Source organism: Melospiza georgiana, chromosome 2 (genome assembly GCF_028018845.1).
Source record: "Melospiza georgiana isolate bMelGeo1 chromosome 2, bMelGeo1.pri, whole genome shotgun sequence".
NCBI classification, from domain to species: domain Eukaryota; kingdom Metazoa; phylum Chordata; class Aves; order Passeriformes; family Passerellidae; genus Melospiza; species Melospiza georgiana.
In genome coordinates, this window is record NC_080431.1 from 1,251,837 (window position 1) to 1,275,177 (window position 23,341).

At 58.9% G+C, this 23,341-nt stretch overlaps 2 protein-coding genes across 3 annotated transcripts in view; both read right to left on the reverse strand.

The window, feature by feature from the left end:
- ARHGEF17 (Rho guanine nucleotide exchange factor 17) overlaps window positions 1–12,505 on the reverse strand; it is a 32,159-nt gene extending 19,654 nt beyond the window's left edge. For both annotated transcript variants that reach the window (XM_058044534.1, XM_058044527.1), the window contains exon 1: window positions 9,587–12,505. In XM_058044534.1, the coding sequence (XP_057900517.1) occupies window positions 9,587–12,505 (2,919 nt within the window). The remainder of the gene's footprint in view (window positions 1–9,586) is intronic.
- A 2,684-nt stretch (window positions 12,506–15,189) lies between these two features.
- P2RY6 (pyrimidinergic receptor P2Y6) lies at window positions 15,190–17,429 on the reverse strand. The gene has a single exon (XM_058018642.1). The coding sequence runs from the start codon at window positions 17,387–17,389 to the stop codon at window positions 16,400–16,402; it is 990 nt and encodes a 329-aa protein (XP_057874625.1). The 5' UTR covers window positions 17,390–17,429; the 3' UTR covers window positions 15,190–16,399.
- Between the last annotated feature and the right edge of the window lie 5,912 nt (window positions 17,430–23,341).

The window sequence follows — 23,341 nt, forward strand, 5'->3', positions numbered from 1 at the left end:
GGCACCCCCAAGGCCAAGAGGTGTCCAGGAGTCAAAGATGATGGATGCTCAGAAGCTGCCCTGGAGTCCACGGGCACCCAGAAGCCAACGGGGACTCCCTGGGTACCCAGGAGCTGATGGATGCCCAGCATCCCAAAGAGACTCTGGGCACCCAGGGATCCACAAGCACAAAGGAGCTGAAGGACGCCCAGGAGCCAACAGACACTCACAGGCATCCAGAGGCCATGGGCACCCAAGAAGTGATGGATCCAGCATCCAACAGGTACCGAGCAGTCCATGGACACCCAGAAGCCACTGGGCACATGGAGGGCATGGGGATGCAGGAGCTGATTAGGATTCCTAGGATCCACCAGATGTCAGGACACTCACAAATCCAGAAGTACTCACAGGCCCCCATGAGCTGATGGCCCCCCAGGTGCCATGGGCACCCAGAAATGTCATCCAGCTGCAGACAGATGGATTCTCAGGATCAAAGAGGTTCTAGAAGTCCGTGGGCACCCACACATCCACAATGGACACCCAGAGGAGGCAGGAGACCTGACCACCCCATTCCATGCCCCTGCCAGGACCTCCCCTGTCCCTCCTGCCTGGATCCATACCTGGAAGCAGCTGAGGTGCAGCCACCAGCCCTCACCCAGCTGTGCCCCACAGACCCCCAGTTCCTGGAGCTCCCCTCGCCCTGCAGCAAGCGGGGATCTGGGGATGGGGGGAGCACAGACCTCGCCAGGAACGCCCACAGCCCACGCCACATCGCAGCCAGGGCGAGAGGTGACAGCTTCCCTGTCACTGTCCCAGCCCGGGGAGAGGTGACAGCTTCCCTGTCACTGTCCCACCCTGGCGAGAGGTGACAGCTTCCCTGTCACTGTCCCACCCCTGAGAAAGGGAAGCAGGGGGTTCAGCATCCACTGACCTGCGGCAGGTGTGGCCGATGCAGGGCCGCGCTCCCGCTGCGCTCACCGGGGCTCTGAGCCATCTACATCCCATCTCACCGGGGCTCTGGGCCATCTACATCCCATCTCACCGGGGTTTGGGCAGCCCCAAGAGCACCCAGAGCACCAGAGCCGATCCCTACCGCTAGCGACGGTGTTTCTGCCGAGGGGTCAGGGTGAAACTCTTCCAAATAAAAAAAAGAGCAAGAAGAGGGATGCCAAATCAGGGCAGGCCAGCGAGTCTGCCGCTACTCCAGCTAAAAAAAGCAGGAAACCATATCCCAGGCTCGGAGATGCCAATCTTCCCATGCAAACAACTCCCTTTTTGTTTTTTTTGGAGAGTATCAGAGGGCTCGGGAACGGCCAGTCACAAATAGCAACTCCACGGCACCACCAGGAAACCTTCTGGAGCCCCGTGCAGGGATGCTGGTGACCCACAGCAGGATGGTGGCTTCTCCAGGGGCACCTGGTGGTGGCCGTCCCCTCCCTGGGATGGTGACTCCTCCAGAGGAAACCTGGTGATGGGTACTGGCACGGGTGGCCTTTTCCCAGCACATCCACGCAGGGGTGTCCTGCTGGGGCTCACTGGTGGCCTGCATGTCACTGGTGGATGGAAGGTGGTGGTGGCCATTTCCTTGTTCCCAAAAGGGGACATGCCTGGGGTTTCTGGGATAATGCAGGACATGGGGTCACACAAGCCCAACATCAGCTCCTTCCACCACTGGGATTAAAGGGATTCTACTCACAATACCCTGCCCAAGGTACAGGGGAGCAGCAGGCTTGGGGACAGCCCCCAGCTGCACCCAGGCATGGTGGTGAGGAGGGCAGGGGCTGGGATCAGCCCTGGTGATGAAGGCAGGGGCTGGGATCAGCCCTGGTGATGAAGGCAGGGGCTGGGATGGGCCCTGGTGATGAAGGCAGGGGCTGGGATCGGCCCTGGTGATGAAGGCAGGAGCTGGGATCAGCCCTGGTGATGAGGGCAGGAGCTGGGATGGGCCCTGGTGATGAAGGCAGGGGCTGGGATGGGCCCTGGTGAGGAGGGCAGGGGCTGGGATCAGCCCTGGTGGTGAAGGCAGGGGCTGGGATCGGCCCTGGTGGTGAAGGCAGGGGCTGGGATCAGCGCTGGTGATGAAGGCAGGAGCTGGGATCAGCCCTGGTGAGGAAGGCAGGGGCTGGGATCGGCCCTGATGATGAGGGCAGGAGCTGGGATGGGCCCTGGTGATGAGGGCAGGGGCTGGGATCAGCCCTGGTGATGAGGGCAGGGGCTGGGATCAGCCCTGGTGATGAAGGCAGGGGCTGGGATGGGCCCTGGTGGTGAAGGCAGGAGCTGGGATCAGCCCTGGTGATGAGGGCAGGGGCTGGGATCAGCCCTGGTGATGAGGGCAGGGGCTGGGATGGGCCCTGGTGATGAGGGCAGGGGCTGGGATGGGCCCTGGTGATGAGGGCAGGAGCTGGGATCGGGCCTGGTGATGAGGGCAGGAGCTGGGATGGGCCCTGGTGAGGAAGACAGGGGCTGGGATGAAGGCAGGGGCTGGGATGGGCCCTGGTGATGAGGGCAGGAGCTGGGATGGGCCCTGGTGGTGAAGGAGGAGCTGGGATGGGCCCTGGTGAGGAAGGCAGGAGCTGGGATGGGCCCTGGTGAGGAAGACAGGGGCTGGGATCAGCCCTGGTGATGAAGGCAGGAGCTGAGATCGGCCCTGGTGATGAAGGCAGGGGCTGGGATGGGCCCTGGTGATGAGGGCAGGAGCTGGGATCAGCCCTGGTGAGGAGGGCAGGGGCTGGGATGGGCCCTGGTGAGGAGGGCAGGGGCTGGGATCAGCCCTGGTGATGAAGGCAGGGGCTGGGATCAGCCCTGGTGATGAAGGCAGGGGCTGGGATGGGCCCTGGTGATGAAGGCAGGGGCTGGGATGGGCCCTGGTGGTGAAGGCAGGGGCTGGGATGAAGGCAGCAGCTGGGATCAGCCCTGGTGATGAAGGCAGGGGCTGGGATGGGCCCTGGTGCTGAGGGCAGGGGCTGGGATCAGCCCTGGTGATGAGGGCAGGAGCTGGGATCAGCCCTGGTGAGGAAGGCAGTGGCTGGGATGGGCCCTGGTGCTGAGGGCAGGAGCTGGGATGGGCCCTGGTGGTGAAGGCAGGGGCTGGGATCAGCCCTGGTGAGGAAGGCAGGAGCTGGGATGGGCCCTGGTGATGAGGGCAGGGGCTGGGATCGGCCCTGGTGGTGAAGGAGGAGCTGGGATCAGCCCTGGTGATGAAGGCAGGGGCTAGGATCAGCCCTGGTGATGAAGGCAGGGGCTGGGATCAGCCCTGGTGATGAAGGCAGGAGCTGGGATCAGCCCTGGTGATGAAGGCAGGGGCTGGGATGGGCCCTGGTGATGAGGGCAGGAGCTGGGATCAGCCCTGGTGGTGAAGGCAGGAGCTGGGATCGGCCCTGGTGATGAAGGCAGGGGCTGGGATGAAGGCAGGAGCTGGGATCAGCCCTGGTGATGAGGGCAGGAGCTGGGATCGGCCCTGGTGATGAAGGCAGGGGCTGGGATGGGCCCTGGTGAGGAAGACAGGGGCTGGGATCAGCCCTGGTGGTGAAGGCAGGAGCTGGGATCAGCCTCTGTCCCCCGGAAGCCGAGTGGCTCCAACGGGAATTCGCACCAAGAGGGAGTTACTGGAATACTTTTACCCAGATGCTGATTTTCCTTCTCCTTCCCATTGGCCAGGCTGCAGTTCCCAAAGAACCAAAAGCAAACACACTATTTTTAGAGAAGAGTTCATTTACTGGAGCCATTCCCTTTGAAATTCCTCACTCATCCTCTCCATGGAAACCCAGGGAGTCCGGAGAAACAGCCCCACCGGGACCAACCACCAGAGCTTTAAAGAGAGCCACACTGAGGGAGAGGGGGTGGAAGTGGCTGAATTTTCCTCACTGGACACATCCTGGCCTGGAAGCACCATGGTGGAAATGGCAAAGCTTTTGTTTTAGAGGGCTCTGTCTGTGCAAGCCTTCAGGAGGAGAAGGCCTGGAAGATGGACCAGGCTCTCTTGGAAAATCATGGATATCCTGGAAGATGGACCAGGCTCTCTTGGAAAATCATGCCTGGAGACTGTTGTCCTGGATAGGTGGTGCAAATGGGTGGAGGGGGATGGCTGGATGGATGGGAGTCTCCTTCCCTGTTTTCCAGGAAGTTGACATTCTCCTTTTCCCTGTTTTTCAGGCCATGCTTGGAGAGAAGAGGAAACTGTACAGGCCAAACCCCAGTGCTGCCTTGCTGCACCTTCCCTTCGTGTGAGGGCACCTCCTTCTCCATCCTGGATTTGGGAGAAGCTCCTGCTGCAGCTCTGAAGCTGTGGGCTGGCCCATGGGACCTGCTGTGACCAGGTGAGGGAGCTCAGCAAGGGGAGACCTCAGCACACCACCTGTCTGGACACTCCCATCACACAGGGATCACTACTATCCAGGGGAATATCAGAAATATCCCTGGGAAAGGCTTGAAATCAGAGTGAGGAAATCACAGAATGGTTTGGACCAGATGGCACCTTAAGTTCATCTTGTTCCTACCCCCTGCCATGGGCAGGGACACGTCCCACTAGAACAGGTTGCTCCAAGGCCTACCTAAGCCAGGCCTTGAACACTTGCAAGGATCCCACAACCCTCGCAATGATGGATGAGGGCTGCAGGAACAGCTCTGAGCTTCCATCCCAGCTGGGTTTGGCAGGAGGTTACCTGGAGGTTACATCACAGGGAGGCCGAGCTGCTGCTTCCCTGGCAAGAGCAGATGGAAGAATGGGGCCACCTCCTCCCAGGAGCTTTGCAGGCATGTGATTTTCCATGGAAAAGCCCGGGCATCTGTGCACAGGTGCAGGCAGGCTGCCCAGGGCATCTCTGAGAATCCATCCCAGCACCAGGGCCTCTCCATACCCCGTGTGTGCATCCCTGCACCAGGGACCCCTTCCCTTAATAACATTAATTATTTAGAAATGCCACTAGGTGCCACAGCCTCATCTTGGGGACCTGCCAATGTCCCCAAGGCAGCACCAGCCAACGCTCCAGGAGGTTCCTCATTAACCCATTTTAATTACAATGCTCAATGGTTTCATAGCACTTTCCAGCCCACGATCAGAGAAGATAAAGAACTAAACCTAAAGTGGTCCATCAGGCAAAGAATGCTGCCAAATTCCCCCCAGATTCCCTTAGTGAGTGTCCCTGCCTCCATACCCCCTGTATGTGCATCCCTGCACTCTGGGACTGGGCATGCACACAGATCCCAGGGAATTCCCTGCATGCACAGGCTCAAGATCCAGCCTCCCCCTCCGTGCCCACCCCATCCCCAGGGAGCTGCTGGTGCGTCCCAGCTGCAGCACTGTGGGTCCCTCCAGAGGCTGGGAGCCCGTTCCAGCCTCCCACCCTGGCTCCAGTGCCTGCATCCTGCCAAGAGCCTGACCTTTGCAGCAGGCCAAGGCCAGCCCCCAGCACCAGCTCAGCCCAGGGATAACCCTGTCCCTCCAAGGCTGGATCCTGCCCCACACCACCAGCACAGGCCTCAAAGGATGCACATCCCACGTGGATCATCCTCCTTTCCCCGCTGGAGCCTGCTGCCTAATTAATTAGAGGCTTTTAATTAAAGTGGAGGGGACAAGGGACAAAGCGGCCCTGTTCAAAGAGCTGGCAGTGAGGAAGGGAAGGGGCAGAAATGGGCAGAGTTAAGGGGATTTTGGGCACTGGCGAAGAGTAAAAATTGGGCAGAGTTTAGGGGATTTTGTCAGCAGGGAAATAAAAGAGGTAAAAATGGGCAGAGTTAAGTGAATTTTGGCACTGGGAAAGGAAAGAGGTAAAAAATGGGCAAAGATAAGGGATTTTGGCACAGGGGATGGAAAGAATAAGAAATGGGCTAAGATAAGGGATTCTGGCAGTGGGGAAAGAAAGAGACAAAAATGGGCAGAGTTAGGGGGATTTGGGCTGGGTCACCCCCCTGATCCCAGGGTCAATCTGTGCCACTGACAGGCAGCATCCCCTGATCCCAGCCTCAGTTTCCCCCACTCCATCCCACATCCCACCTCTGGGAAGGGCTGCCTCAGTTTCCCCCTGCTCCATCCCACCTCTGGGAAGGGCTGCCTCAGTTTCCCCCTGCTCCATCCCACATCCCACCTCTCGGAAGGGCTGCCTCAGTTTCCCCCCCAGTCCAGCATTTCACTGAGCACAGCAGATCCAGCGACACAAAACCCGGGCAAGCCATTGGAGCAGGGAGAGGAAAACCAACATTTGCCCATCCCCACCTCTCCCCTGCAGCTGCATTAATTAATCAGAGATTCCCAGTAACACCAAAAAAACCGAGATAACTCCCAGCCACAGCCCCAAACCTGGGGATTCACACGAATGGAAGAGAGGGAAACTGAGCCCAAAGATGACAAGTTGCAGGAATATATGGCCAGTGCATGGATGCAGCTCTGCGCTGTCCCCGCAGCGAGGAGGAGCCTCTGGAGGAGGGGGAGGATGCAGGGGAGGAAATGTCCACCGGCTGCCCTGGGAACGTGACCCCGCCGCTCCCTGCGGGCTCCCCTCCATCCCCGATGGCTTTCCCGGGGTGCGGCCGCCCCGCTCGGGACCCGCAGGTGGGGAAGGCCGCGTTCCCACGGCTGCCCGGCTCCCCAGAGGTGCTGTATTTAAATCAATATTTTCCTGTTTAATCCAAGTGCCGCTAGGTCAACAAACACAGCAGGACAGTGCAGATCCGTTCCGAGCAGCAAATGGATCCCAAATCCACCCCAAAAGTAACCTAACTGCATCCTGGCTTGCTGCTAGGCTCTGTGGGGCTGCACGTAGGTGCACGCACATTGTGCTGCCCAGTCCAGCAGCTTTTGGGATGCCGGAAGGAGGGAAAATTCTTTATCTTGAGTTTTGGGGTTTTATTCTCTAGGTCCATCAGAGTGGGATGTGCTGCTAACAAGCCCTGAGGAATTAAAAGCCTGGTGCCCATCATCAGGCACAGGGTGAAGGAGTTCTGCCCCCAGGATGAACTGGATGGCTCCAGCCCCATGGAGAATTGCTGGAAAGAACCCAGTGCAAACAGTGCTGCCCCCCGAAGGAGAACACACCATTACCTCTCTGGGTGGGATGTGCCAGATGCACCTCTGCCAAAGCCACTACCAAACCATGGAGCTAGGAAAATATCCTGGGGGAATGGTGCTGCAGGGATGCTCAACCCCAAGGGAATATCTTGAGGGTGAAAGATATTCTCTCTTTTGGGAGAGAATATTTTAAGGGAGCATCACCCCAGAGGTGCCAGACCCCATTAGGAATCCCTTCCCAGTACAGTCTGCTGGAGATGGGCACCATCTCATGATAGGAGATGGATGCTCCCATCCCACAAAACTCCCAAGTGGATGTGGCCATTTCCCTATACAGACTCACAGCTTTGCAATGCTGGTCCTTCCCATTGAGTTAGGGAGGGGGGAAAAGAATCTAAAAGTAAAAAATAAAAGAGATTTCTTCCCTGCTGGTCAGGGATAAATCCCTGTTCCCAGCCAACCATCCCAGTGCCAAGTTATATCCGGTCCTCGGTGCTCTCACACAGGATTAAAGCAACCCCCTCGGCCCCCACCAGGCAAAGCTGATGCCATCTGAAATAAAACATCCCAGCTCCACCATCCAATAAATCAAAAGGAGGAATAAAAATCCTGGTTTCAGTTAGGATATGGCTGGAGCACAAAGAAATCCCAAGGCAGGAGGGAGATTTGAAGATACAGCTGTCGTGTTGCCCTTAAAAGGGAAAATTCGCACCCTGCTCCCCGGGGCTGGAGGGTTCAGGCAAGGTGAGGAGCAGCATCCTCAGGGTCTGCTCCACAGGGTGGCCCATCCACCTGGGGACATGCTTGGCCAAACAGGGCTCCCAGCTGCTAAAAATCCACCCAAAGTCATGGCAAAGCTGGGATCAGACAAGGGCTGGGGCTGTATCGGTGTGTGGGGTCAGCAGAGCATCCCTGATATTGGGGCCATCAGGTCCCAGCCCCAGGACACCACAGAGACCTGCCTGAGTGAGAAATATCTATCTATAAATTATTGAGGTAAACCATATATTATATAAACTAAACATATTAATTATTTAGAAATGCCACGAGGTGCACAGCCTCATCTTGGGGACCTGCCAATGTCCCCACGGTGGCACCAGCCAAAGCTCCAGGAGGTTCCTCATTAACCCATTTTAATTATAATGCTCGATGGTTTCATAGCACTTTCCAGCCCACGATCAGAGAAGACAAAAAACTAAACCTAAACTGGTCCATCAGGCAAAAAACGCTGCCCAAAAACTCATCCAAAACATCCTCGAGGATGTTTCACACAGTGGCCAAGAGTGGCCATCCTGTTCTCAGCCACCCACGGCTGCTCTCTGGCAGGAGAAGGAGCTGGATGGGGAGCAGAAATCCCTGGAGGATATTCTGAGGGGAGTGTTGCTGCAGGGATTATGGATTCCAAGAGAATAACCTGAGGGAATGATGCTGTGGGGATGCCAGATCCCAGGAGAACCTCCTGGGAACAAGGCTGCTTCAGGGCTGCTGATCCCACGAGAATATCCCGTGAGGAGGATGCCAGATCCCAAGAGAACACCCTGAGGGCAAGATGCTGAGGGATTTTGGGAGGATCCAAAGAGAAGCAGCCTCTCTCCACATGGCTCTGCCCTGGCCAGCAAGGGTTACACTGCCGGGCTCAGCCGCGGGGACTTCACGCTTGGCTGCTGCTGGGAGGGAATGGTGCAGCCCATCCTCTGAAATCGGTTTGGAGCAGGGGAGAGAGCCCTGGCAGCGTCACTCCTGCGGGCAGATCCCCCACGGGAATGGCTATTTCTGGGCTTCTCCCAGAGCTATGAAAAGCCCCGTGGGTGCTGGCACGGCCGTGCTGCAGCAGGAGGTGATGCTTCCAAGCCCTTCCCGGCACAAACACCCGGAGTGATGGGAACCCAAGGCTACCTTCAGCCAAGGGGCCAGCGATGCCAAAAACCCATCCCAGGAGAGATCCCAAAGCACGCAGCTGTGCTCCAGGGTGAGCAGAGCACCTCCACATCCCCCAGACTGCGCCAATTCTTCCCCAGAGAGGATCAAACTTTCACCTCTCAATCGAATATTCAGTGCATGCACAAAAATATTTTTCCCCCTTTTTTCCCACGCACCAGCGTGGCAATGCTCATGATCCCAAGTAGAGGGATGGTGGTTTTTTGGGGGGGGGGAAATGCAGTTTTGCTCAATAAGGGGTGGAACATTTGAATTCCCAAGCAGAAGGATTGTTGCTCAGCCTTCCCAGCCAAGGAAAAGGCAATTTTTGGTTCAGCATCTCAGGGATGGTAAATATTTATCAGTACCTTATGTAGCACCACTGAGAGATTTTATATATAAACATAATACATTTCTAAAACCCTCTTCCACCAAAACGTGGTGCTGTTTAACCTGAAAACTGCTTTTTCCCATCCAAAAGTCACCTTTTCACCAGGGAGGTTGCTCCAACAAACAAGAGCTCATTCCCTGGGGACCAGCAGAAAGGGCTGGGAGGGCTCTCGGCCATCCAGCAGCGCCTCTGCAGATGGGAATTTGTCCATCCACCACAAGGGACACGTGACAAACCCCAAGGCCACCAGTGCTCTGGATGAAACAAAGGTGTTTTTAGGACGGATGGGCACTTACCACCTGCGGCTTGCTCCTGGGGCCGTGTTCGTCGGGCAGCCGCGAGCAGCGGGGCGGCGGGGCGGCGGGCGGCGAGCGGGGGCCATCCCCGGGCGCGGGGGACGTGTCACCTGAGTTGAGGGCCAGCACGTACCGCTTGGTGACATCCTCCAGCGAGGGAGGCTGCGGGCTCGCCAAGGATTTCCCGGGCGAGCGGCCGGCGGCCGGCGCGGGGAGGCGGTGGCCGGAGGGGACGAGCGGCTCGGGGACGGCGATGGGGACGAAGGCGGGGGGCTCGCTGGTGTGCCGCACGTGCTTGGCGGCCGGGCGGCCCTTGGCGAGGACGGCGGGCGCGGCGGGCGGCTGGTTCTCCTGGTGGGCCGCGCGGTTGGAGCGCTTCTTGGAGCTGCGGCGGGCCACGCGAGGGGACAGCACCTCGGCCAGCTTGGGGTCAAAGCCGCAGCCGCGGCCGGCGCCCGGTGCCGCGGGCCGGGCCGAGAGGATGGGCTCGCTGCTGGACGGGGGAATGCTGGCCTCCAGCTCGCTGATGGCCTCTCCGGGGCCCTCGAAGGCGCCAGGCGCCAGCTCGCCGCGGCGGCTGGGGTCGCTCAGCGACTTCTTCTTGACGGTCTTGCCGTTGGCCTTGTCGTCGCCCAGCTTGGCCATGGCGCCGGGCTGGCTGACGATGGTGCGGATGAGGCTGCTGTAGTCGCGGGGCCCATCGCTGCCCAGGGACAGGTCGCTGCCCGCGCTGCCCGCGCTGCCCGCCATGGCGGCCGGCTGGGGGATGCCCGCCTTGGCGCTCAGCGAGCCCAGCAGGTTGCTGTCCACGGAGAAGTTCTTGGCCTCCTCCGCCACCGAGCGCCTCCGGTGAGGCATGGGGTCGCTGAGGGAGCGGTAGGGCTCGGTGCCACCCTCGCTGCCGCCCTCCGTCCCATTGGCACCCGCCGACGGGAACTTCCGTCGGCGCCGCAGGCTGCCAGGGGTGCTCGGCGTCTCGGCTTTGCCGGCTGCAAGGTCTTCGGCCACCGCCACGGGGTGAGCGGGCAGCGGCGTTTCGGAGCCAGCCAGGGCCGGCCCGGCACCGGGCAGCATCCAGGCGTCCACAGCCTCGCGCAGGCCTCGGAAGGGCATCCCCACGGGCTCCGGCTCCGTGACGATGCCCTCGTCCGTCACGCTCGACTCGTGACCCGACAGCTCCTCCACGGATTTACTGTGAGGGAGGTTCTCCTCCAGCTCCACGTCCTTCAAACACCGCGTGCTCTCTGCCTGCCCCCGAAGGGTCGCGTCCGTCGTCCCCGTCGTCGGTGCCACCACCTCAGCGCCCTCCACACCTCCGCTGTCCTTCTGCTCGGCGGCAAAGCCGTAGTCCTGCTGGGAACCCATCCTGCTGATCTTCTCAAACACCTGCCTCGCCTCCTGGATGTACTGGTCCTGGATGACCATGGGGAGAGGATCCTCGTCCCCCTGCTGTCCCCCACCTGGAGCCACCCGGTCCTGGCTGTCCGTAGAGGCCAGGAGGAGCTCGGAGGAGCTCTGCTTCATGGTGCTCTGCAGGAAGAGCCGCCGTGTCCCGGATTTTTCGGAGCAGGTGAAGGACTTGGCGCGACGCAAAGTGGCCGTTAGGTCCTTGAGCGTTGGCCGCTCGCCCGGCGCCCAGCGGGTTTGGGGATGAGCGGCACCGCAGCCGCCCGGGGAAGGGCTGGCACCGCTGGAGCATCCATCAGAGCCCACGTCGAGGCCGATCCTCACCCCCTTCTTCTTCACCTTCAGCTCTGAGAGGTCCGATTTGAGGAAGCTGAGCAGAGTCAGGGTCTCGGTGGCGATGTCGGGGTTGGACAAGGACTTGCGGTGCTTGGCCCGCTCCCCTTCCAGCCCCGGCTGGTGCAGGCTCTCGCTCCCATAGTCCGGTTTTGCCTTGGCCACGCTCTGGGGCAGCTTGGGCCGGACGCGGAGCCCCGGCTGTCCCCAGGCCAGGCCATCGCTGGCCCCGAAACTGGGCGATCGATAGATACCGTAACCCGTCTGGAGAGCCCGTCCTTGGCCCGGCCAGCAGACTCCAAACTGCTCCTCTTCCTTCAGCGTCTCCGTGCTGGAATAGCGACTGCTGCTGCGGGACCCGCCGGGGCTGCCGAAGGGCAGGATGCTCACCTTGGAGACGCGGGCCACCATGGGCAGCGGGTGCCGGGGGACCACCCGAGCGCAGCCTTCGGCCTCGGCATCGCCATCCTCCGTGCCCTCCTTCTTCTTCTGCCGCGCGGCGCGGGGCCGGAGGGCAGCGCTCTGCCCCTCGCCCTCGCTGCCCGACGAGGCGCGGGGAGAACGGGCCGCCGCGGCTTCATCGTCCCCGTTGGAGCGGGGCGACGGGGAGGAGGAGGGTGCTTGCGGTCGAGCCGAGTTATGCCAGGAATGCGGGCCGGGCTCCGGCGGAGCTCCGCGGGGAGAGCGGAGCGCCGGGTGCGGGACGCGGCTGCGGGGCGGAGGCGGCGGGGGAGCTCCGCGGGCGCTCCCGCTCCCGCTCCCGCTGCCGCTGCCGCTGCCCATCCCGTTCCCGGTGGCCGCCGCGGGCTGCCGGCAGCTTTCCCCGAAGAGTTTCCGCATCGCCGGGACGCTGGGCCAGCGCGGCGGCTCCGCGTTTAACCCCGGGCCCGGCGGCGACGGCGGCGGCGGCGGGGGCGGCGGTGGAGCCGGGGACGGCGGCTGAGCCCCGGCATGAACCGGGCCCGTCGGCTCCGGCTCGGCGAAACGAAGCGAAAGCTGCCGTACCGACGGGGCCAGGCTGCCAAAAGCCCGGCCCGGTTGTTGCTCCGCGCTCGGCGCTGAAACTTTCCTAGCCGGGAAGAAGAAGGAGGAGGAGGAGGAGGAGGAGGAAGGCGGGGAGGAGGCGGGCAGCAGGCACCGAGCCGCCGCTACCCCCCGGCCGCTGCCCCCCTCCGCCATTGTCGGTGCCCCCCCGGCGCCGCCGCCGCCTCCGCCCGCCCCCCGGCCCCGCCGCCGCCGCGCCCCGGCCCCGGCCCCGCCGCAGGCACCGCCCGGCCCCGCTCCTCCTCCGGGCTGCCGGCGGGCTGCATCCCTCCCGCTTTGTTTTCTCTCTCTCTCTCTCTCCCCCCACCCCCCCACCCCTTCTTTTTTTTTTTTTTTTTTTTTTTTTTTTGGCTTTTCCTCCTCCCTCACCCCCTGCTTTTTTATTTGTTGCATTCAAATAAACTTTCCTCCCCGGAGGCGGGGTTTGCTCCCGCAGAGGGGGAGGGTTAAAGTTTTGCTCCCTTTTGAAAATTATTTATTTAATTTTTCTTTTTTTTTTTTTTTTCCCTTTGGAGGGGATGAGGGGGGAGAGGAAGGCGGCTTTGCAGCTGCCCTCTCGCTCCTGGGCTAAGCAGGAGCACCTCGCACCCCCCTGCATCCTTTCACCCCCCTCCCGCATCCTTCCTTACCCCTGCATCCTTCCTTCCACATCCCCCAGCATCCTTCATCCCCCTTCCCTTTTATAAAGTGGCTTATAAAAAAGTGGGAGAGCAACTTTTTACATGGGCACATAGTGATAGGATGAGGGGGGACAGCTTTAAACTAAAATAGGAGAGATTTCAGTGGCAAATTGGGAAGGAATTGTTCCCTGTGAGCGTGGGCAGGCCCTGGCACAGGGTGCCCAGAGCAGCTGTGGCTGCCCCTGGATCCCTGGCAGTGCCCAAGGCCAGGCTGGACAGGGCTTGGAGCCACCTGGGACAGTGGAAGGTGTCCTTACCCATGGCAGGGTGTTGGGATTAGGTGGTCCTTAAGATCCCTCCCAACCCAAACCACTCTGTGATTCCCTCCATCCCTTCCCATCTTTTTCCTTTTAGAGGGAAACAGGACAAATAGCCAAAGATGTGAGTGCCAGTGAAAGATTCTTCCCATTGCAGCAGATTCCTCCAGACCCTGCTTTGCTGCTCACGCCAGGGAGGAGAGAACACCTTGTTCCCATCTTGCACAGCTCTGCAGGGAAGCACTGCCCCGTGAACAGACTTTCTCGTGGGTTTTAGCAGTGCTTGTCAGCGCTTGCTATTTGAAGCCTATAACCCTTTTTTCCCCCCAAGACAGCAGATTTATCGCTGGGGATGTGACAAATGAAGGTGGCTGGGACGGCTGGTGGGTGAGCTGTGGCCTTGGAGACGTGGATGGGGCTGCAGAGGTGTTCTGGCCATGTAGAAGATATTTCTGGCTCTGACCCAAAGGCACAAAAGAAGGGGAGAAAAAAAAATCCAACACCTTCTGTAAATGAATTTTTCAGGGCCTAAAAAGCGCCTGCAGCAATGCCATGAGATGCTCCACCCCAGCAAGTCTTCCTTCCCTGGCTCTCCCTTCCCACCCTGCTTCTCCCAGGCCTGGGTGTCTCCTGTCCCCACAATGTCCGCCCCAGGTGGCATTTTGGGAAGATTTTATTAAAATGATGAAATTATGCATTTCAGCCCCGCTTGGTTCTGTGGCAGCTGCTCCTCAGCTGCTGCCCTTGAGCATCTGGCAAGCAAAGGAGATTTGTTGGAGTGTTCACTCCATTGCTAAGGCATCCCTTTATTCCCATCACTTCCAGGCCTGGTGGTGCCAAGGGAGCTGCTGACAGGGCAGGGCAAGGCATGGCGAGATCCAAAGAGAGCTCTGTGTGTCCCCTCCTCTTCAAAAACATTCCAAATTAGCGACTCCGGGATCAGGAACACCATCCTGAGCCTGTTGGATGTGACCACCCGAGTCCACGCAGCCCTTGCAGCCACCACCAGACTTTCTGGAAGCTGATTAAATTTCCCTCCCCGCTCAGAGCTTTATTGTGGGGTATTTTCTGCCACCTCCTCCCATGGGTCTTACCCATGCGCTGGGCACTCTGGTGCTGCAGGGCTCCTCCCTCCCTCCCTCCCTGGAGCCAGGTGGACACCCACAGATCGGCCGGATTTCTCCAAATCTAAATATTTTGCGCCCTCTCCTGGGTCCGGATGGCGTGGCCCGGCCCTCCCACTCCGTCACCTCCCTCCGCTCTGGGAAGGGATGGGGACATCAGGCTGGGCTTGTCCCGCAGCCACGGCTCTCGCAGCCCCCCAGCGCTTTGCCCTTCCATTGCAGGACCCCAAAAAGGCATCAGAGGGGATTTTGGCGAGGATGAGCTCCAGCCCAGGGAAAGCACAGGACTGCCTTTGGCTCCTCCATCACATTCTGTGCCCCAGCCCAGAGTCACTGTCACTGTCAGGACAGGGACACAGCTCCTGCAAAACCAGGTGGTTTGAGCTGATGCTGCAGCCCAGCCGTGATGCTGGGATCTCTGAGCATCATCCAAGAGCCTGTGACCACTCTGGACGCCCTCCTCACCCTCATGACAGCAAGGAGACACACTGGCACTGCCAGCCCTGCATGCTTGGGTGCCCAGGTGCCTGAGGAGACGCTGTGTACCTGCAAGGAGCAGTCAGGATGGAGCTGCACCCTTGGCCAGCTGCAGGCAGCCAAGCTGGAGGGGTGCTCAGCCCTGGAGATTGGAAGCAAATCACTTCAATCCACTTAGGTGTGATTATTATAAGCAGACATGAAAAATGCAGTCATCCACACATATATTTTATATATATATATATATATATATACACACTGTATAGATACATATACCGTGTTCAGGCAGAGAATTTCTGCACTGCAGAGCCTGGGCTGGGCCACAAACCTCCCTCTGCTGGGATATATTCTATGTCTGCACACACAGTGGGTGTATACACCCATCTGAGAGAGAGCAGGGAGTTAATTCTATACATCCTATACGTTAGGGAAGAGCAATGAGTGCTGCATCCGCCTCTCAAATCCCTCCTTGCTGTGAGGGAGCAGCATCCCAACAGAGGCTGGGGGAGCAAAGCTGAAGTCCCAGCCCCGTGGAGAGGCCAAGCCAGCTGTGGGATGTGTGGTGACATGGCCAGGACACTGAGTAGCTCTCTGTGGAATTAATCTTCCAATTCTGGGCGCTGTGTCCACGTGTGCTGGCTCTGATTGTGGTGGATCCTGGTTAGGAGGTGACAGCAGGGCACCACTGGCACCACCACGGGCCAGACTTGGGGTGTTGAGCTGAGCAGGGAGCTGGATTTATGGAGGTCCCCAGGCAGATGACAATGCTGCCTAACCCAGCCCATGGTCATGGCTTCAGTGGGAAATCCAGCATGGGTGTTCCAGTTGCCCTGATGTCCCCTTTTCCTGTTCCCAGTCCATCCAGGGTGCTCCTCCACCATTTTGCAGCACCAGCAATACCAGTGAGCTTGTGTCTCCTGCTGGTGTGACCTCATTCCAGGCACTGGGGGATAGGGATGTCCCAAAAAGGATGTTTCACTAAAACCACCTGTGACCCTGATCTTGAGCTGGGCTGAACCAAACCCTCCCCAGCCTTCATTGCTGTCCCCATCAGGGAATTTTTAATTGAGTATGGGGACAAACCATCCGCCAGCAGCTGAGCCAGGGATGTGTCCTCCATGGAGCTCCATCTTGCTCTCCACGGTCCCAGTGGATTTTTATTGCATCAGTGCCTTGACCACCAAGGTGCTGAGCTGCTCCAGGTGAGCAAGGGGGAGAACACTGGATCTGTGATGGGGTTAACACCGCACCACTGGATGGAGGTGGATCACCACGGATCCACCACCAGGCTGACAGCTTGGGAGATGCCATCCTCCTCCCCTCCAGCATGGCCCTGGTGAAGCCATCTCTGCTCTGTGGAGCTCAGAGCCAAAATTGCTCTGCGCCTCGGTGGCAGCGAGCGGCCTCGTCCTCGCCTAGGAGCCGTAGGTGACGCAGTGGTGAACCAAAATTGCTCTGCGCCTCGGTGGCACCGAGTGGCCTCGTCCTCGCCTAGGAGCCGTAGGTGACGCAGCGGTCGTGGCGCCACTTGGAGCTCACCTTGTCGAGGAGGTAGCGCGTGCTCTCGCGGAACTTGCGCTGCGTGAAGTAGAAGAGGATGGGGTCGAGCACGCTGTTCATGCTGGCGAAGGGCCGCGTGCACTTGTAGGCGATGGCGAAGGCCTGCAGGGCCGGGCAGGGCAGCGCGGGCGAGGAGCGCACGATCAGGTAGATGGTCTTGGTCAGGTGGAAGGGCAAGAAGCTGATGGAGAAGACGATGACCACGATGATGACCATGCGCACGGCCTTGTCCTTCCTCTTGTGCACGGCCAGGCCGATGAGCTCGTCCTTCTGGCACAGGATGCGCGCCATGCTGCAGTAGCAGGCCAGGATGGCGGCGAAGGGCAGCAGGAAGCCGGTGAAGGTGAGGGTGATGCCGTAGGGGAAGTAGGCGGCCGAGCGGTCGGGCGCGCTCAGGTCGTAGCACACCGTGCGGTTCCTCTGCGTGCCCGTGGAGGCGAAGACGAATGTGGGCAGGCACTGGGCGACGACGATGAACCACACGGCCGCGCACACCAGCCACGTCAGCTTCTTGCCCTTCTTCTTGTGCCACGAGGCCAGGGGGTGGCAGATGCCCAGGTAGCGCTGGACGCTGATGCAGGTGAGGAAGAAGATGCTGCTGTGCAGGTTGGTGTAGAACTGGAAGCGCACGAATTTGCAGGTGAAGTCCCCGAAAGGCCAGTAGTCCTTGTGGGTGTAGTTGTAGATGAGCAGGGGCAGGGAGCAGACGTAGAGCAGGTCGGCCACGGCCAGGTTGAGCATGTAGATGGTGGTGCGGCTCAGCGCCTGCCGCGCCAGCCAGATCTGCCCGATGACCACGGCGTTGAGGGGCAGCCCCACCACAAACACCACTGAGTACACCAGGGGCAGCAGCACCTGCTTGAACTCCTCGTGGAAGGTGCATGAGTTCGTCCCGCTGCTCGTGGCTGTCAGGTTGGCCATGGTGGCGTTCCCAGCCGTCAGTGTCCTCTCCGGTGCTGGGGCCCCTTTGTAGCACCTGTGAATGTCAGAGGGGACAGCTGGTGACTTGTCTGCCTCCTCAAAGGATGAACCTGGACTGGTGATCTGCAGCTTGGGGCAACCCCCACGCTGGGGCTGAAGGGATGGAGAGCAGCCCTGAGGACAATTTGGTGGATGGGAAGCTGGACATGACCCAACCATGTGCAACCCCCCGTGCCCTGGGCTGATCCCCCAGCATGGACAGCAGGGGAGGGGGATTCTGCCCCTGTGCTCAGGTGAGAGCCCACCTGCAGAGCTGCCCCAGCCATGGGAACACAGCAGCAGGATGTGGAGCTGCTGGAGAGAGCCCAGAGGAGGCCCTGAGCTGCTCCAAGGGATCCCCTCTGCTCTGGGAGGGCTGGGCTACCCAGAGAAGCTGTGGCACCCCTGGAAGTGTCCAAGGCCAGGTTGGACAGGGTTTGGAGTACCCTGGGCTAGTGTGAGGTGTCTCTGTACAGTACTTGAATATCTGTAAGTGAAAGGAAAGGGGGAAATATAGTACTTGAATATCTGTGTCTAGGCCTTGCCCTGATGAGCCCCAGTTGTTCCTGATGGGCTGCAGCTGTGATGTCCTTCACTGGGCTGCAGCTGTGGCCAGTGAAGGTAACTGGGATAAAAGGGGCTGGGCTGGGCCAGTTTGGGAGAGCTTTGGAGGAGCCCTGACGAAGAAGCAAGGACCATGCTGCTGTGAAGAGCTGCTTGTGAGAAAACTGCCCAGAAGGTATGGGACTCTAGAAATAGGGTAACAACACCCTGGGCTAGTGTGAGGTGTCTCTGCCCATGGCAGGGGGCTGGAATGAATCTTTAAGGTCACTTCCATCCCAGATCCTGCTGTGATTCCACAATCCTGAGCCACAGTGATGGCTTTAGGCAGAGCGAGTGGGGACCGCACAGGGCAGCGTGGTGGCCGCACTTGCCACTGTCCCCCGGCCCTTTTCCCGTCCGGAGAGGTTTGCCCGGGGCCGGGCGGCTGCCGGGGCCCTCCGGCGGGGGAGCTGGCGGCAGGATCTGCGCTGGCCGCCGGCGCGGCTCCCTGCGCCTCTGCAGGGGGTGCCACAGCCCCGCAGCCGGCCGGGCTCGGCCCGGCGATGCCACCGCGCCCAGCCCAGGGCGGCCCTCCTGGGCACCGCCGAGCCGCGATCAGCGCCGTGACAGCGAGCCCAGAGCTGTCCAACCCGGCCCACCCGGCCCTCCTGGGCACCGCCGAGCCGCGGTCAGCGCCGTGACAGCGAGCCCAGAGCTGTCCAGCCCAGCCCGCCCGGCCCTGAGCAGGGGAGGAGGAGATGCGCTTTCCTCTGGGGCTCGGAGCGGCGTGGCACAGGCGGTGGCACCGCCCGTGAGCCCCCTGCCCCGGGGCAGCGTCTGTCCCCCGTGGGTCCCAGAGCCGCTTCTCCTGCCTCCCCTCCTGGCAGCCCTGGCCGCAGACACGGCCCCAGCCTCCCCTGCTGCCCTGGGCACAAACCTGCCTGCAAGGGGGTGCCCGTTGGGAAGGGGAAACTGAGGCAGGGAGGAGGTGCCCGAGATCCAGCCAGGAGCGCGGAGCACAAGGCACCAGGGAGGGAGAGATAAACCAGTCCAGGGGTCACCCTGTCGGTTTGTACCCCCAATTTCGGGTGTCTGGGGACTCAGCAGTCCCCGTAGCACAGCCCAGCCATGGTGTCGGTGTGGGGGACACGATTTTGGGGCTTGTGAATCAGTCCCCTGGCTGCTGCACATCTCCCATCCCCCTGGTACCCTGCTGAGTCCCCCTGCACCCCCATGCGTGTCCTCACACCCTGTCTGAGTCCCTCTGTCACCTCCCCGAGCCCTCATCATCCCACAGTGCCCCCTGCATCCCAGTGTCACCCCACTGTCACCCCAGCTCCAGGCAGTCCCAGCACCCACCTCCAAGCCAATAAATGCTCCGTGGCTGTGGACTTCCCTCTCCCCTGGCTCCCCCCAAAGCTCCCCTGGGTGCCCCCAAACCTCCCCCAGCACCCACAGGACCCTCTGCCACCCCCCAGTGTCCCCACCAAGGACACAGGGGACAAGGTGGCTGGGAAGGCTCCTGGGAGTGCCCCTTACCTCTTGGGGTGCCCCAGGGTGCTGGAGTGGCTGTGCCAGCCCTTGGCACATCTGTGGGTGCTGTGCTCACCCCATTGAGCAACGCTTCCCTTTCCTCTTTCCCCCCAGGGAATTGGGGAACAGAAACCAGCTGGCAGGAATGGCTCTGCACGGCTGTGGCACAGCACAGATGCCACCAGGGCAGGGGATGCTCCTGCCTCTGGGTGCCAGGATGTGGCTGGCTCACAATTATTTGGCGTTTTTTTCTGTAATGTTTTAAAATTTTCCCCTAATTTTTGGTTGTTTTTCTCATTTTTGAGTCTTTCCTCCATTTTTGCCTCATTTCCCTCATATTTGGCTCCTTCTAATTTTGCACAGGTGTTGGGGACAGGAAAGTCCCCTGGCACTGTGGCACCAAGAGGAAGAAGATGCTCCAGCTGTGCAGATGCTGCAGTAAAACGAGGGAAACTGAGGCACAGGTACTGAGTTTGACGTGAACCAGTGTGGTCTACACCCCTTTTCAACATATTTTCACCCCAAAATACCCCTTGGAGAAGTGGGCAGGGACCTGCTAAGGACCATGCCCAAGGCTACCTAGGTCTTCAGTTATCTGAATAAAGGAGGAGCAACCAAAAATAGAAGGAATGCCCCCCCAAAAAATGGCAAATGAGGGGAAAAAAAATAAGGAAAAAAATAAAAATAAGGTGGTGCCCTGCCACCGCTGGCTGAAATCCATTGGGAAATGAGAAATTTAGGGGAAAAAAGGGGGTGCCTGTGGTGTTGAGAAGGGTCAGGATGGGGTCACCCTCATCCCAGAGGTTTCAGGTGCCTGCAGAGGAGGAACAAGGGTCGGGAAAGAGAAGTGGGGCTGCTCTGTGGCCAGATGGGGAAAGGATTAAAAATAATCACCCGCAGCCGCCAGCTTCCCCTGCACGTGCCCCTCCAACCTCTCTGCTCTCAAACCAAGCCCTTTGCCAGTGGAATTAGCTTTAATTAACGCCCTGCTCTTGATTGGGAGGGGGATTCTGCAAGCTGGACGTGGTGGGGAAAGCTTTTGGACGTTGCTGCCCTGGAATAGGATGTGGGGAAGGCTTTGTCCCTTGGAAATCTTCCTGCGTGGTTTATCTTCCCCAGCCTGGTCTTTGTGGCGGGGCTGGAAGTCTGGGCTGGGGGAAGTGAAAGCTCCAGCTCAGCAAATTTCAGAGCATGAAAAGAGAGATGCTCCATCCTGCATGTCACTTGGCCAAAGCCACCACATCCTTATCCCCAAACATCTCCTGGCTGGTGCCAAGATATCCTCAGGTGCCCATCTGCACAACGGAGAGCCAGGCTTGGATGTTTAAAGGGAAATCTCCATTTAGTGAAGCCTCAGGGTGTAACAATGTGGAAAAAATGGGGCAAATTTGGGGATTTTGGGGTATTAAACATGGATTGTCAGGCACAGGGAGGTGGCAGAGTCACTCTGTCCTTGGGTGAACACATTAATCTTCCCACAGTTTGGTGCCCCATCATAAATCAGCACCTCAGGGAGGCTCTGGGCAGCCTGGGCTGTGATTCCCTGCTGGAAAGGGGATGATGGGGACAGGGAAGGTGCAATGAGCTTTCCCAGGCTCAGCTGCCCTATTCCTCTATGCATATAAATATAAATACAAATATAAACCTGTATCTCTATACGTAAATACACCTCTGCACACCTCTCTACATATGTATCTCACCACATTCAACCCTATCTATGGCTCTCCACACATTTATTTCTTATAATTTATATTAATATATAATAATAAATTAATATTATATCAATATATATTATTATATCAGTATACTTTAATTATTTATATTATATAATTATATAATAATATATAATATATTATGTATAAATATATATAAAATATAATATAATTACATATTATACATTATATATTATATAATTATCTATAATATAATTATAATATAGTAATATAATTTAATATAATAATAGAGTAGTATATTAAATTATATTAATATATAGAAATAAATATTAATATCTAAAATACATATTATTCATATTCTATAAAATTATATATATACATACATATTATTTATATATTTAATAAATATAAATAATGTATATCTCTCTACTCACACACACATACAGAAACTTCTCCAGCGCTACACACAAATGCGTGTCCCTGAGCACATGGAGTCACACTCGTGTTGATACACAGCTCCACCCATATATACAGAAATATATTTCTACATCTATACACACACGTCTATGCAGACGTGCTCGTATATAGGAGTATATTTATCCCTCTGGATGTATACATGCACAAATATATTTACATACAAAAGGTAGATGCCAGGCTACTGGCACCCAGAGCAGAGGTGCCAAGGAAAACCAGGTCCCTGGAGCAGATTTAAGCTCTATTTACGTGCAATCCAACTTCTGGCACAGGGCTAATTGCTGTGGATGCCTGAGGGATGCACGCACTCCAGACCATGGGAAAAGGGAGAATCCAGCCTGCACCAGCCCTGCCAGGGGGATCACGGTGGGATTTTGAGCCCTGCTGCCTGGTAAGAGCTGCCCAACCTCCCCAGGGGCAAAACTTCCCTTGGGAGTGGCTGTGGGATCACCCCAAATCCCGGTGGCTGTTCCCTGGAACTGTCTCCATTCTCTCCTGTTCTGCCCCATCCTGCCCGGTTCAGTTCGATCTGTTGGGGTCCAGTCCTGCCCAGGCTGGCCCCGTCCTGCCCAGTTTGGTTTCACCCCGTGGGATCCCATCCTGCGGGGTTCAGCCTTGTCCCCTCGGGTCTGTCCCTGTTCTGTTCACCCTGACCCGCTCGGATCCCGTCCTGCCCGGCTGGGTCTGACCCCATTGGGTCCGATCCCATCTTGCCCTGTCCAGTCCCACCCTGCCCTGCTCACCCTGCCCCGCTCGGATCCCGTCCGTTCCCGGTTCGGCTCGTCCCGTTCCCCCTCCCCACTGGCGGCGCTTACCGGCAGCGGGATGTGCCGGGAAAGAGCGGGTTCCCTCTCACCCTAAAGGATCCCATCCTGCCTAGATGGGTCTGACACTGTCGGGTCCCTTCCTGCCCGCTCCAGTCCCATTCTGTCCGATCCAGTCCCATTTTACCCTGTTGGGTCCCATCCTGTCCTGTCCAGTCCCATCCCGTGCTATCCTGCCCGCTTGAATTCCATCCTTTCCCGGTTCTGCTGGTCCCGCACTCCCGGTACGCGGCACTTACCAGAGCGGGATGCGCCGGGAGGCAGCGGCTTCACTCCGACCCTTTAGGGTTCCATCCTGCCCTTTCCAGCCCCGTCCCACCCGATCCTGCCCAGTTCACCCAGACCCCACCCTGCCCGCTGGGCTCTGACCCTTTAGGGTGCCAGGCTGCCCGGTGCCATCCCGGCCCGGCTGGGTCGGTGCCGTTCCCGCCGTTCGCGGCACTTACCGGCAGCGGGATGCGCCGGGAGCCGGGCTCGGAGGGCACGGAGCGCTCGGAGCCGCCGCCGCTCCGCCCCGGGGCCGCCCCGCTCCGCCCCGCTCCGGCACCTGCTGGGGAGGGGTCACAGCTGGACTGGGGCGAGGCAAGGGGCAGGAACAGCTGGGCCAGCACGGGGGGCTCCCCGGCTAACATCTGGCTCAGGGTCTTGGGCCAGCACGGGGGGCTCCCAGGCTGACATCTGGCTCAGGGTCTTGGGCCAGCATCTGTACCGGGGGAATTCCCACGGCCCCAAAAGTGGGATGGGTTTACAGCGTGGGATGCCCACGACAGCGAACAGCCGGGCTGTCCTGGCCCTGGGTGTCGGGGGCAGGGTCTCCCTGCAGCCCAAGGGGTCGATGCCTCCCGTTCTTATTAACCAGGCGGTCA

Excerpts from the sequence above, each read along its gene's own strand:
- P2RY6 (XM_058018642.1), bottom strand. The coding sequence starts at position 17,389 with ATGGCCAACCTGACAGCCACGAGCAGCGGGACGAACTCATGCACCTTC.